This window comes from Diprion similis, chromosome 10 (genome assembly GCF_021155765.1).
Source record: "Diprion similis isolate iyDipSimi1 chromosome 10, iyDipSimi1.1, whole genome shotgun sequence".
NCBI classification, from domain to species: domain Eukaryota; kingdom Metazoa; phylum Arthropoda; class Insecta; order Hymenoptera; family Diprionidae; genus Diprion; species Diprion similis.
In genome coordinates this window covers 11552500-11568090 of record NC_060114.1, presented here as the reverse complement: position 1 = coordinate 11568090, position 15591 = coordinate 11552500, and the positions used below count along the sequence as shown (strand labels likewise).

The following is a 15591-nucleotide window of genomic DNA, read 5'->3' as shown; positions in this document are numbered from 1 at the left end:
TCATGTTTCGTCCTGCTCATCCCAAGTCGCTTCGCATCTATCTTCTAAACTGTACAATGCACTTCATCTTTACCTCTCAAACAAACCGCCTCACAATAAACATCAAACAGATATTCTAATCAAACCCACATTTAATTAACGCTACTTTGGACATTCCGGTTATTCTCGTAATGTAAAAGTGAATAAACAAAACTAATATCGTTAGACGAGGTTGTACAGGGTCTCAGTTTTGGCAAATTTATTTAACGTTGGTTCTTAAGCCTGATTTGAATTAGCTACACGAAATTCGCATCGTGTTGGCGTGAAATGTTTAAACCAGTTAAGCATGTAGTCAACAAACTTTGTTCGCCAACTTTTTAATCGTTTTTACGACGTGCTGAATCAATTTATCCATAAAACTTTCGGCAATTACAACCAAGTTTTTCACTCGTAAAATTAGCCTGAGTTTATGGGTAACACAGTCTTCGAGGCACCGTTGCTCTTATATTTTCTTGATTTATTAGCTTATACCAAAAGCCAATTTCAACCGTCTGTGGATTATCACGAACAACTTTCAAGAGCGGCCACATTTTTGCGATCTCACATAAATAAATTATACCAGATCGAATAAAAGCGATATTTAATTCTTATGTCCTAGTCGTACAGACATTCATTTTACCACTTTCGCACAACGGATTCGTTTGCATAAAATAACTCATATATTAACAAAAGGCTGTGTCAGTACTAAGGCATAAAAATTAGAGAAAATATTAATATTATTAGAAAGTACTATATAAACTTTTTTTTTTTAATTAAAATCGCACGTTGATCTTGCACAAGCCAAACCTTGCTTATGATTGAAACTCTCGATGTCGATTTTTCTGTTATTATTTCGTTCTCGTATTGTGGAATTTTTAGGACCTTTATCCGTCATCGAATTTTTTGAAACGTCAAGCTGGATTTTTTTTGTTCTAAATTTCTTTGTCATATGGGGTCTCGTTTTTTTTATGCTTTCACCGCAAGAAGAAACATGTTCTCGGAAAAATTATACTCTAGTGTGTACTCTGAAACACCTGGTGTCTTAGCGTAGAGTGCCTTGTAAATTCATTATTGCGCGAAAAGACATGCGTTGTTTCCCAGGTTTTGACATATAACGCGCAAACCCTTGAGACAAATTTGTAAAGATGTCTCGATTTTACACCCTGTGAAAAAAAGGTATTTTGATACTAGGAGCAGATTAGAAAGCCAGTTTATTTTCAGTTGTCTCGTTTAAATTGCAATGCTTGTAGTAGTATCGAAATTTACTAAAAAAAAAAAAAAAAAAAAAAAAAATTGTTTATATCTACTGTATTATTGATGATTTTTAGTCTTTGAATTTTTTCCAATCTTTGAAAATGGTACTCATTAGTTTCGATACTCAAGATTCCTCACGTGGTCAGAGAGAGGATCGAGGTTAAGTGGTTGAGACAATGTCTGGATGTGCCTTCAATGGTTTCAGGGCGGCGTCTGAAGAGATCCTTGTGGTAGAAATGTAAATCATAAGCCCTTCAAAAGTCCGGCCCTCAAAGGGTCGCCTGAGCCCGTTTCTTACGTCGTTTGTAAATCAATAAAGCTCACCCCTAGATCCAGGTAAGTTGTGTAGATCGGATAAGGCAGGACAATGCATACAGCGAAAAACCACGTCCCCAAGGCGCATACGAATGCTGGAATTCTCGGTTTTACCGGATCGCTCAACATCCGGAAACGATCCCATGCGATCAGGAGGTAAGTGATCATCGAGACGTGAAGAGGAATATCCTGAAAAACGGAACAAGGTTTATAAGAGCGAGAAAAGAGGTAAATCTTAATCGAAAAGTCGCAAGTGTAACTTAAAAAGTAGACGCAGGCCGTTATAATTAATCGATTACCGAACGATATTTATTTTGTCAAGCAAGGAAGCAAATGACAAATACACACACAAATACACTCAGTTTATCTCGTAGCCATTATTTTTGCCATTCGTTAAGTGAAACGTCGAATTCATTTAGGTATGCGCAAAAAGCTAAAACATTTTTAATTGGTGGAAGATGAATTGTGAAAAAAAAATTTCGAATGATGCACCTTCACCTTTTGACAAATTTATTCACTAGTTCGAAAATTGTGCAATGTGCCAACAAAATGGCACAAGACACTTGAGTATTCAAAATTGTTCTTCGTCCTTTGAGAACGAAGTTAAAAGCAGGAAAATTTTTTAACAGGTGATCTGCTTCGTTTGTAAATAAAAAATGTTAAAAGTTATAATCAATGTGCGAGTTGAAACGGAGCCTGAATCTCACTTTTCACTTTATTCCTAGTTTCTTTCTATTCATTAACATTGCAACGAATTCCTACGCTAATTATGTATTACTTCAATTTTTTCAGCTCGCCAATAGTTCGAATTCACTGAAAAATTTCTCCCACAAAATCGCAAAAGGCACTGTATTTCACTGACAAAATCTAATCAGACTTTGAATCTATACTTTTCGTCTTACAGGAATGGTTGAAACAAGTAAATTTTTTTAATGCAATCTGTCTGGTGGAATTGAATTCGACGTCCCCAGTCATACACTTTTATGACTAGATGCGAGAGAAAATGGCTTTGAGAACGAATCTCATTGCTTTAAAACGACATTACAGGCTCCATCGTCTATTCTTTATTTTTGCGACCCGTATGAAATCGGTAATATATTTTGAGATTCTTTGACGGGCTTATATTATTCACGGTAGATTAATTTACAAAGCAAAGTTTAAAATTTTTTTCAAAAATTATCAATTCTCCAGTACTTGTGATCTAAATTTAAAATACAAACAAAATGTTCAATGGCGGATACAACAGAGGTTGAACACTGATCGTTACTTAGGCGTTTGAAACATTAGATTTCGGCATTTGACCTCAATTCTTAATAAATGTGTGGATGTAAAAAAAAAACTTACTCCTAAAATTAATCATCTATTTTTCTTTCAATCGATACAGTCATCTGACGAAGATGGATTCTTCATTCACTATGAAACTGGAGTGTCAGGTACATGTATTGTTGTCTACATTGTATCGAAAATAGATGCATGATCACTCGGAAAATCGAGGTCAACGTTCAGGTTCAGTTTATGGCTTGGGAAAATAGGGCAGTAAGCAATTGTCTACGCATATTAGATCGTTAATTCGGAGCGTCCTACTTGGCCATACAATTGCTACACGAAGAGAGAATTTTGCGATATTGTTAGTTGAACCAGCCCGAGTCTCCCGATATTCTCTTCCGTGTGCTTTGATAGAAATGTCGTTGTCACGTGAAGCCTTTTTATACAGTTCCTTTTAGGAAGTATCATGAATTCGTTGGGATTTAAAGAATTTTTATGGGAGATTTCCACGGGAGTTGAACACGAGGTGTTGACTACTTTTATATGGGTTTTAGAAAAGTTTACAAACTTGTATCACGTTATAAGAATTGTTATTACATATCATGGGTTTCAATGAGTATTCCATTGATTTTTGGGAATATTTATAGGATTCTGATTTTTGGGAATTATAATGATGCTCGAAGAATATTGTTTTAGGTTTCAAGAATTTTTTCTTCACTAATGTTTCATGCAAATTTTTTTACTAGGTTTACAATAGGAGTTTCTGAATCCATTTATGTGACGTCAGTACCGACGATATGTGTTGATAGTAGACAGAGATACATGTATTCAACGAGCATAGTCGAGTGAATATTGGATTCCGGTGAATGCCTGGGCGCGCCTCGAATAACAGAGCAATATTTAACCTCGTTTCAAAAAGTGTAGATCCGCGTAAAATTCTATGCTAAATAAAGTTACACGTATGTCACTATATTACGAAATTCGTGTAACAATGCGTGACGACGATATGAAGGGAAAGGAGAAGGTCTTACAGAATTATACTTCTATCATTAAAATTATAAGACAAGCAGCCACTTTCCAAAAAACTAGTGCTGTACGATTTAGCCGGCTTAGCTGCTCAAGATAATTATTTAAGCTAATTAGCTGAAAGTTAACTGGCTGAAACAATTAGTCGGTCAAAATAGATGGCTGGTTAACCGGCTTAGCTGGCCAAAATTAGCTAATCAGCTAATTTTAACCGGCTAAACCTAAAAATGTACAAAATGAACAAGTAAATGAATTCTTCACCTTTTAAATTTCAACTTGCAACTGGAATAAGTTTTATTATATTCACGTTGCAGAATTATTGTCATCCAATTGTCCAAGGTGCATAAAAGTTGTTCAATCAATAATAATCAGCTAAGCTCAGAATAAAAATTAACGTCCGTCAAATCCTGATACTTGTTTGGTTTAAATTTTCAGTCACTTACTAAGCTCCGCATATTTTTTAATAATTTAATACGTATTATTTTCCTACTGTAGTTGGTACATTAATTTTTTATATTGAAATTGGTTTTGCTCAAAAACTTCTCTAATTGTAGGTGACGAACGCCTATTTATGTGGTATTTTAGTTAAAAGTTGGAATTTAAAAGGCCAAAAACTCTTGCTTCTTGATTATATGCAGTTTGGGTTTGGTCGGTTAAAATTAGTTGATTAACTATTTTTGGTCTGCTTAGCCGATTAAATATTAATTTATTATTTTATCAAGCTAACTTTCAGTTAATTAGCCAAGTTAACTATATTGATCGGCTAAACCGGTTAAATTGTACAGCACTAGTAAAAGTATGATAGACACTACAGGATGTTTCCGTACAAACACCGCAGTATGTTGGGTTGCTTACCACTCAGGGGAACAAATATCGGTAAAACAGACATGCCGAGTTATTATCACTCTATTTAAGTCAAGTTATGTAATCGCTTCAACGTGACTTCGGAATGCGTCCACTGAATGCTTCAGCGTAGGTTATAAACCACGAAACAATTGCTTGGCCAAATCCACGCAACTTGGCAACACGAGTAGTTCGAGCTCACTCGCGAGGACTTTGAACGCAATACTTACCGATAACTCGATGGGTCTGTATTACCGATATTTTTGCCCCTCAGTGGTGGGCAACCTAACATACTGCGGCGTTTGCTCGAAAATATCCTGTGTAAGTAAAGAAATGGGTGGGGATTGGGAGAAATTGAAATACTGAGGCTCCTAAGTAGTGAAAACATTTTTTATCATATAGAATAGTTAGAACGGTGAAAGACTCGAAACAAAGATACATATGAAATGACTGTATCACATAAATCCGTAACGAACGCGGAAGGGAAATCAACCTGAAACAGATCTAAAGGAAGAAGTAAAGAAATGCAGGCGAAGGGACGGTAGGAAATTGAATATATACATGTAGCTACTTTGGCTCAGAGGAGGAATATGGAGGTAAAACGCCGGAATGAAACGAAAAGAGAGAAAGGAATTATAACAATGTGAACGGAGAAGACGTCCTCTCCACATTTCTAAAGGGTCTTCGTATATCTCGCCTAAAAAATATGACTCAATGTAACAAAGGCGATGTTTTTTTCATCCAAGACTTTGACGTGCACTCGTGTTATTGTGATTATATATAATTCGGTCCTTTTGAATTTAGCTCATCTATCTGTCTGATCGTTTTTCATCGGATTGAGCTAATCAACAATTTCGGTAATGAAATAGCATTCACGTTTCAGATTCGGTCTGGAATACTTAAAAAAACACTCGCGAATAGGATTCATTGAAGTGTCCTATTTAAATAAAGTTTTGAGAAAAGCTTCGGACTTATTAGACTACGAAAGTTCCCGGTCTTTTCTTGATCTCACTTGATAAGAAACGACCAAGTAGAGAAACGCAATTGTCATATCATGAAATTTTCTCTTCCCTCTGTCTTTGATGATACAAAGTCATTGAAACTCTCGGGATCATAATTTTATCGCAAACAAGAATAATCTCGAGCGTGTGTTTTTATGTCTGATGGTATAGAAACAGGTAGAGAACGACGTTATTCATCACTCAGAGCATGTTCCTGAGGATAAGATACCCTTCGGCCATGATTATCGGCAGATGTTTGGTGACATTGAAAACGACTTAGGAGTTATGAATAAAACACAAGAATGGTACAGTGTTCATGAGAGTCTCGGACACTCTTCCAGATTATTCCTCCTCAGAAAACTTCCCACATTATACTTATATACAGTAATATGATTAATTGATAGTCGTACCAAGTGACTTGTTACACGCTGCAGTTTGGCAATAAAATCTTGTTCATACACGGTGAGTTTGACATTTTTATTTTTTCAATCTCCCAATCATATTTCGGTCTCAATTTCCTTTCCTCGACAAGAATGTTATTCGTCCAAAACATTCTTGCACGTAAACTCTATGGTTTTCCTTACACGATTCGAAAAGCCAGTGAAATGCTCAAGTAAGAGTTTTCGAAGGTCTTATCAGTGAGAAACGTATGAGTAAGTTTTTTCGGGTATAGGTATAATCATTGATTGATCTTTTGACCGCTTGTGTCAATTGTGTATATGGCTAAATGAATTAAAACACAAAACCATCGAGTCGTGAACTCGAAATTGCCCTTCTGTAACTTACAAATTATCAACGGTTATGCTCCCGTTGATTGTGCCACTATGGTGGCACTGTAATTCCAGATAACTCAATGAAATACATCATGCAAGATAATTAGTAAAGATTCCGTAATATTCGCACTATAATTCGGAGTAATCGGCTTACGTTCTATCGACATGCTTCTATTTCGAATTCACCGCTTACAATTCGGTTAGAACCACTCATGCATGATAATTCCTAGAGAGAATAGCGTAATTATTCTGTGATCCTTTGTGTGAAACTTCAAAGTTACCGGTGTACTTTGAGATCATAAACCAAGAATGTCTTCACAAAGTTTTCATACTTAGATTCAATCGTTTTAATTAATATCACCACCAATCTATTCTATGAAATGATTCAACTCTGATCATATCAACGAACCCACATTAATTCAATATTTCACTGTAACTTGATGGTATAGTTTTAGCAGACTCACAGTACTACGTTAATTGCATTTGACTTGCGTTGAATTATGGTATCACTTTGTGTATACGTTTAATTATAAGTTGAAATGATTATAGTGAGGCAAAAGTTTCAACCAATTGAATAAAGTTGAAGAACTTACTGAAGATAATTAACTTTATATCAGTACCCAGCGTTAATTTGTTGTTTTGACCCGACTACCATTTACAGTAACATAAATTGATGTTACTCCCGAAAAAAAGTTCACAGCATGAAGGAATGAAAAAAAAATCTCCAAGGGTTAGAAAGATTCTTTTCCTGCCCAGAATAAATTTTCTCAGCAAATTTGTCTTCGGCTGAATTCTTCGCCCTTTATTTCGCGAACTGTAATCCCGTGAGAATAATCCCTATTCATTCATATAAAAACCGTCCAACCAGAATGTATGCGCCTTTAGTTCTTAGGTCGGTTTGTTTTAATCAATTTCAATAAATTTTCGGGTGATTTCGATTAATGGAATCAACGTATCCTTAGCTTATCGCATCTCTGAAGGAATCTCACCTGCAGCATCGGCAAAAAGAAGCAGAGAAACTTCCCGAAGATCCAGTTCTGAACGAGCATCACTGTCAGCGATATTGGTAGCACGAAAATGCACTTAATCAAGTCCGCTATGGCAATGTTAATGAGAAACGCGTAAGTCGGATCTCTGTAGAGACGGTACTTCATGATGTGATACACCATAGCGAAGTTCGCTAACGTTCCTATGATTATCAGCGCGGCGTACATGAGCACAAAAAGAGGGTAGATCTTGACGATCGAGGGGCGCAAATGTGGCCGAGAAAAGTCAATCGTGTCATTTCGAAAACCCGTTATATAGTGCACAATAGTTTCCAGCCACTGACTGGGTATCTCGTCTATATCCTTTTCCGTAAGCTCTAGCGTCATTTTTATATAGTTCGGACACAGTTGACCGTCTGAAATACTGATAGTTCAAATTTGAAAACACGTGTGATCGACTCGATTTTTAAAAGTACGATTTCTGCTTTGCTTTTACTTATCTTTTATCCGTACTCGGGGAACTTTTTAGAGAACGTCGAACGGTTCACTGTTAATTAAATTTAAACTAATTTTTATTACATATAGGCATGCATAAAACTTTCACATTTACATGTTGCGATATTTAATAATTCCAGTTTTCACCGAACCCAGAGGTTTTTTCGTTCTCTGAGAATTATTTATCTCGTCAATTCACTTTGGCGGTGAAATGGTGTGATATGATGTATTTTTGTTACTTTATACCCCATGTTTTTATCGCGATTTCAATGACCCGAGACTGGGGGTGGCAGCCAGTGTGCGACGCCTGCGATGGTGGGAAGTAAACTGTTCGGGCGTCGCGACGCTCGCTTTGGGGTAAAGTTGAGTCTGCTAAACAAGGAGACCGCCAACCCTCACTGCGCAAGTCTTGATCAACAGCTCTCGGCTTCGGATGTATGGAAGAGGGTGAAAGTTGTTGAAAAGAAATTTCAATGAAGCGAGTTTTATTTATATTCAGAAAATTCTGTTATATAAATGCAATATACACCAAAGGCAAACCACATTGTATATTCACAACTTTAAATTTTCTTATCATTCTTTGAACCGAATAGAAGAGAAAAGGAGCACAATCAGAGATTTTTTATCGCAAAAGTATTCAGCAAGTAAGTTTCTCTGAGACTTGTTTAATTTTTTTTTTTTATGCAATCATGAGATTCTCATCATTTCAGATCATTTTTTCTTCTAAATAACTTTAGACGCTCTATTTTGTTTTAATAATAAAAACCTGTCGTGCTTAAAAAATCACGTAAAAACTGTTATAAAATCGTAGAATTTTAATTGTACGTTGGAAATCTTTTCTAAGAGTCGATAAATGTTCGGTAATGAAAATATCGGGTATTCTTTCCAAAGTTATAAAGATAGTTAGTCGATGCTCAGGATATTTATAGTAATGAATCGTCATTTACATTCCGTGCCGAGAAAACAATCGTATTCTTGTTAATAAAAGAACGATGCTACTTTCGAAAGCATCGAATAACGCCACTTCTCAGTGGGTTTGAGAAATGTTACAGTATCGACTGGTAACCTTAGTGCACGCGTACGGGTTGCATATGGTAGGGCGAAGCGCGAAATTGTTCCGTAGATAAGGTAGGAATTCTCAGAAAATTTACCACAATGTGGTTCAATTTATTTTCCTAATCTCGCACAAAGAATCTACAGAAGTATTAGACTCGTATAATATATTATTTTCCGGTTGTAGCGAAGATTTAATTTAAACAGGATGCAGCCAAATTTGCGTCCATCATTTGAATGTAATCTTGCCGTTTCCGAGTTGTTTCTTGAAAGTGAAAATGTGAAATTTTTCTGGAGAAGTATAAGCTTGAAAAAAGACAATACACGAACAATTTTCATTCCCAGTATTCGAATGTCAAGTTCTATAGATTTTGTTGACAGATTATTTCGTTGAAGTGTTTTCAAGATCATCGCGGAGTTCTGTTGGGAAAGACAGACGAACAAACAGAGAGACCGATATCTTTATAAGAACCTGTTTCTCGGATATCAGCGTAAACGTAAACAATCATTGGAATTATGAAAAATCATTTTCGACCGAAACCAGTATTCTTGTTACGACAGCGTCGGTGGTGAAAAGTAAAAACAAGTTGGAAGCACGTTTTTTAAGTCAAGGTCTTCTCTGGAACTGAACCTTGGCCTTTTCAGATATTTGAAGGACTGTTATGGCTCAAGGGCATTTTTAACGACATATCGTTTTATAATAGTATACTATAGAATTATTGTGAAAGTCGGTTTCCGAGGAACGTCGTCTTTGACGGTCAGATGCAGTCGCGCAGCAAAGCTGATCCTCAGTTGCGGATTCCATAAAAGACACCGGCTCGTGGAATTTTATCTGATTGAAATAGAAGTAGTGGTTAGCAAATGTCATAAAACTATACGACGTAAGAATCGAAACCTTAGATCAAAACGTTTTCTCGCGTTTTATCAAAATGAGTGAAAACTAGAGGGTCAATAATTATTGAAATTCTTGTACACTTGCTGAAACTTATTTTGAAGTTACTAGTTTTTGAGATTTTTTAATTTCTGCTAAAGTATATCGTAATTACGTTAGTCAAGTGTTAGTAAAGTGATATGTAGAGTGGATTTGGTAAAGACTCAGCATTACTTAAAAAAAATTTCAATTTTCTTCGGATTCTTATCGAATCATTCAACGTCATGTGAAGTTATACGGAACTACGTAAAGTTGCTCTAAGTTATGCGAAATTCGTTACAGTCTTCAAACAGTGATGAGTTTAAATTCTTTCAGAATGACTCGGTAATTTCAAGTCACATAAAATCACCTGAGCCATTCAAAGTCGCGTGATTGCAGCCTGCAATCAAGGCTGTAACGGAATTATAAAAAATCAGGCGTAATCGCGTTTCACCGTTGAAAGTGAAGTCAAGTCTTCCGAAATATTCGTGAGACGATACGTCAGTGTTGAAATGCATTTTCGTGTCCTTTATCGCCGGAAGCTAGCAGTTACGTGATAAAATTTAACTGATATGGACACACAAAATCTACGGTACACACGTTCAACACTATCTCAAACTAAAAAATTGCTGTACGAAGCAAAATTACAAATATCAATTTAATAATAATCATATACAACCGCAATCTAGTTGGAAATCTTAACCGAGAAAATTTCTTCAGTCTCCACACAATTAACCGCAGAAGTTGGTCTGATGATTCGCTCAAAACGGTCTTTCCATGACCGTGTGAAAATACAGAAAAACAAAGTATATAGAACGTGAAAAATCCCCGACTAAACGGAAAAATTCCATAATACGATTGTAAATTAATTGCATAGGAGTTGCAGCATCGACCTTAACCGTCAACGGTCTATTGTCCATACAATCTTTGTCGAGGAACTTTTCAATAACGATACATTAGGAGTTTGCAATAACTGGTTTTATTCCAAGCCACATTGCCGGAATTGAACGACAAGATATTCCATTTCAATACTGACGTACTCACTTCTATATCGTGATGCAATCTAAAAGTTGAATGATGAGGAAAATCCGTGCGAGTCGATTATAAGCCGGCTGAATTCTCAGTTGCCAAGTTTCCATAAACTTGCGTATAAGTATTATCCAGAAATTTGTGACGCTCAGAACAATCGTAACCAGTGTAATAGAATCAACGTTTTCCACTGTTTGTAGGAAGAATTTCCGTAACAGAGGTGCAGAAACTATCTTTTTTTTTGCCAAATCTATCTTATCGCCGATTTGCTAGAGGGTGTATAATTATTCAATGGTCTGCTAAGGTTTGCCACGGTTCACTCCTTAACAAGGAAGGCAGTATTAATCATCGTTTGAATTGCACGATTCATTCATATAATCGATCCGTTTCGTCTGGTTCTAATGAAACACAGTGATTGATTTGTGATTTCGAAGTGAACAATTGCACCAGACTAGACCAAACTGTTTTCTCGTTTCTCCTGGATGAGCATCAGTCGCTCTGGGTCATTTGTATACTGGATTAAATTCACTGCACCAGTGATATCCTCGATTGCGATATCTCAAGTGAATGTTCGAGTCATTACTCATTATACATAAAATATTCTTTTTGAGTCAAGCGAAGGGTTCACGAGACGGGTCAAAGCTGTCATAACAATCGGTTTGATAAAGAGGCTTGAATTATTAATCCTCAGTGGCAAGACGCAGTGCTTTTAACGGTCCAAAAATAATTGTTAACTAATAACGTTAATCATAACTATCTCTTAAATTATTGACTGTATAATTTACAGAGGAATTCACGGTAAAATGTACTCGCTAAATCTCTTAATGCTGGTTCTTGGACTTGCTATTCGTTTGGACCAAGTTGTCAGTGGTAAGTCGCCGTTGTGTTAAGCATACTCGTGATAAAACCACCATTGTGTACATACAATTGAAGCCACATTTGTATACCAGTAATCAGTACCTAGCCTATAATTTCGAGAAAATATCCCACGCATCAGAGCAGAATGAAAAGTTACCTTCTAATTTGCAACATTGCGTAGGTACTCGTCGCAGAGAAAAACATCGGTTAAATTGAAAGAATTTTTACTACATTTGAAAGATTGCTTATAGCTGTTGCTTATGTTATGTAATGTATAATTTGTTGAAAAATACAGCTTTGGTTTTGTTTTTTTTTACCCTTTTTTTTCTCATTCTTACAGAAACAAGTTGCATCTCGAATGCAGGCCATCCTCACCTTTTATTTTACTCTGTTTTCATCAACGCGTCTGAAGTAGACTTCGATGTTCCTTCGACGGTTCCTGTTAACGCCTCGTTGAATACAGTTTTTATTATACACGGATTCTTGAGCCATGCGACGAAGGACTGGGTAAATGACACTGTATCAGCTCTTTTGCGAAACGTGAGTTATGATTGACTTTTGTTATTAATTTATCATTATTTTTGAACATGCTTTTTTTCCAAGTCTCTAAAATGGATCCCGAAGCTACGGTAAAATATAATGAAAAGGTGGTGAATTAAAAAATTTATTTTTCACTTTCTTGTCGAATAAGTTACGATACTAATTGCTGCTGAAAATGAAAATTCTTAGTTTCATTCTCTCTGTGTCACTTTTAATGAAAAACCTATTGATAGTAATGGATCTTTAAACTGAAGATGAAAATTATTATTCTAAAAAACAAATGATACATTTTCTTGATTGGTTGTAAAGCAACTGACAGATTTGAAAACGTAGCCTGGATTAAAGGGAAAAGTAACAACGAAAATTTAAATCATTTAAACTTATCGAAGTCAACCGATTATGTAGATTTTCTGCTTTTTGTACAATTGCAATCGAAGAGTGCTCGTCTTCTAAAAGCATAATTCCGATTCAGCTCGGCCATACAGCTCACAATTAATAATTCGGTGTTATAAAATTGTTCAATTCTTGAAGATCAATATGTGCTGTTCTGTTTAAATAACTACAAAATTTTGGGCCCTGTAATCGAATTGATGTTAGAAAAATTTGAAAATTATTTCAGCAACCAAGGAATATCTTTGTGGTTGATTGGAGAATCGGGGCTTGTACCGAGAGCAGTAAATACCTGATTTTGAAGACTTACGGTGCAGCAGCTGGAAACACTAAAGAAGTCGGCCAATCCGTTTCCAGGTAACGGAATCATTTTTAAAATCAAGTGTACATCTGTAATGAGAAGTATTTCATCCATTTCATGCAGGATCATTTTGAAAGCCTGTATAAAAATGACTGATTTATACGTCATGGAAAATTTACAATCATTCGAGGTCATTTTTACCATTTATCGCGTCAGGTAAAAAAATTAAGTATTACCTCGATCACAATCGATAAAAAAAAAACTTTTTAACGTTCATATCATGACAGAATCTTCGTATTATATTCGCCCTCAGATACATCGAAAAGCTCGTCAACAATTATTCTATTCTCCCGAAGGATGTGTGGATCATAGGACACAGTTTGGGTGCTCATGTCGCGGGATTTGCAGGCAAAGATCTTCAGTTACGTAGGCAATGGAAACTCGGACGCATTACAGGTAAAATGAACATTCAAAAAAGGCTGCAAGTGTCATTAAAGAAAAAGATAACAAAAATTCTGCAGGTAAATAAATATGCAAAGAAGAAAAAATAGTTTTTCTCCGTTTTATTTTTTTACATTTTTAGTTGCAAGCACTTACACTCTTAACCCTTTTATTCAATTTTTCGTCAACCGTATTATGAGTGAGAAATTACCGAATCGTTCGCAGGACTCGATCCTGCTGGACCCAATTTCAGAGAGGTAGCCCCTACCGATCGTCTAGACAAAATGGACGCTGCGTTCGTTGAAGTGACGCATACATCTTCGTTGCTTGGTCTTCAGGAACCCGTGGGGCATGTCGATATTTATTTTAATGGTGGCGAATTTCAGCGCAGCTGTTTACTCAGAAGTGAGTTGTATTTGTGCCGTTTACATTTTTATTATTTTATTGAATTTGAAACTTCATAAGCTTGTAATAATAATTTTTCTATGAGAATTATATGCAATTGTATAAATTCGTTAACCGAGCTTCGTCGAAATAACGTGAGTGTTTCCAAATTTTTAGATTCAGTGAACTCAGTATTTTCTGTCAGGACATGATTGACGATATATTTTGTTGCGTTCACCTCTCATAATCAATAATATAATTCTTTCAATATTTAACCCGGTAAAAACTATGACTTATCGGGTGTTGAAATGATGAAAACTAAATGTACATACAAGGACAGTGTAGTTTTTACACATTTTTAAATCTTATTTTAAAACGTTAAAATTAAATTAAAAATATGTTCCTTTTTTCACAGCACCTGGCTGCTCGCATGCGAGATCTATCGATTTTTATATCGAAGCCATTGGAAATCCGAATTGTAATTTCATAGGAAAGGCATGGTCAAAGGAAAAGTGAGTGATCGATTTTGAATGAAGATTTCTTTAAAACACGATTTACGAAAAACGTATGAATTTTTCCCAAGAACCTTTGATTATTTTCGATCTCAGTGATTTTATTTTTTTAAATATTCGGTTCTCAGAAAAATCGAATGAAATTCACCGTCAAATCTTGTCGAATGAATTTTCCGTAAGAAAAAAAATCTATACAGCTGAAAAAAAATCTTCCCAATACTTTTCTTGGATGTATAATTCGTCGATATGATTTTCTGAAAATCAGTGGAATTTCGCAGGATAAAAACGACGAAATTTTTAAACATATTCTACAGTATTATCTAAAGTTTTTTTATCGCTTGAATGATTGGATAAAAAACAGTGCGATGCCATTAATAGCAAAGCTTTCAAATTTTTAACTTTTAACTTCTAAGATGGAGGTGGATCAGTTTTTCGCATTGATACTTTTCACGTTTTATTTACAGGGGATATAAAAATATAACGGAATCAGGATGCAGTGAAGACTTAATGACAGTGGTCGGACCCTTGGCCGAAGAATATTCTGCGCGGGGAACATTCTATATTGAGACTAATAACGAATCTCCTTACTGCAGTAAGTGATAATTATTCATCCACTGTAACGCGACTACGAAAATCGGAATAATTTGTTTAAAATACTATCTGTACGAAATTTCACAACCTGTTTTACGTATACGTTTTAGTGGTATAAGCGTAATACTCATGAAATCGTCTTTTACAGCTGGGAAATCGCCAACTTCCGATGTTCCGGAAATACCTGCCGATGATAATTCCCTGGATGAAAATTTATTTGACAGTCCATTTTTCTGAAGAGAAATATAATTTTAAAGCTACTGTCAAATGGTGATGCGAAAGCAATGTATCACAATAAAATAAAAATCCATGATACATACATTATCATATTTTGTTTAGGCCTCTAAATTCAATCGCAGATTACATGTCTCCTAAGCAAAAGATGACATGTATTATATTTACGTGCACCGAGTTGCGTGCAGGGGCGTAAAATATGAAATTGTAAGTTTAAAAACTCTCAAAATTCGTCGACGTAATTTATGGACGCTGCCGTATACGATTTGTCGAAGGTCGTAAGTAACGACAACTAGTTGCTCGTCGCACGTAACTCGATACACGTGGAGATACGACTCGTTTACTTTTTGTCGAGAGTGCAGATAATTAAC

General features: G+C 35.7%; 2 protein-coding genes across 2 annotated transcripts in view; one reads left to right on the top strand and one right to left on the bottom strand.

Annotated features, from left to right (window-relative positions):
• LOC124410955 (neuropeptide Y receptor type 2) overlaps positions 1-7943 on the bottom strand; it is a 35887-nt gene extending 27944 nt beyond the window's left edge. Inside the window, exons 1-2 of the mRNA XM_046889706.1 lie at positions 7486-7943; positions 1597-1776 (exon numbers count right to left, since the gene is read on the bottom strand). Coding sequence (XP_046745662.1) covers positions 1597-1776; positions 7486-7869 — 564 coding nt within the window. The 5' untranslated portion in view covers positions 7870-7943. The remainder of the gene's footprint in view (positions 1-1596; positions 1777-7485) is intronic.
• Positions 7944-11677: 3734 nt separating this feature from the next.
• LOC124411348 (phospholipase A1-like) lies at positions 11678-15281 on the top strand. Its single transcript, XM_046890440.1, has 8 exons — positions 11678-11839; positions 12168-12367; positions 12987-13114; positions 13372-13514; positions 13725-13904; positions 14299-14395; positions 14860-14987; positions 15135-15281. The coding sequence occupies exons 1-8, from the start codon at positions 11773-11775 to the stop codon at positions 15221-15223; spliced, it is 1032 nt and encodes a 343-aa protein (XP_046746396.1). The 5' UTR covers positions 11678-11772; the 3' UTR covers positions 15224-15281.
• Positions 15282-15591: the final 310 nt, after the last annotated feature.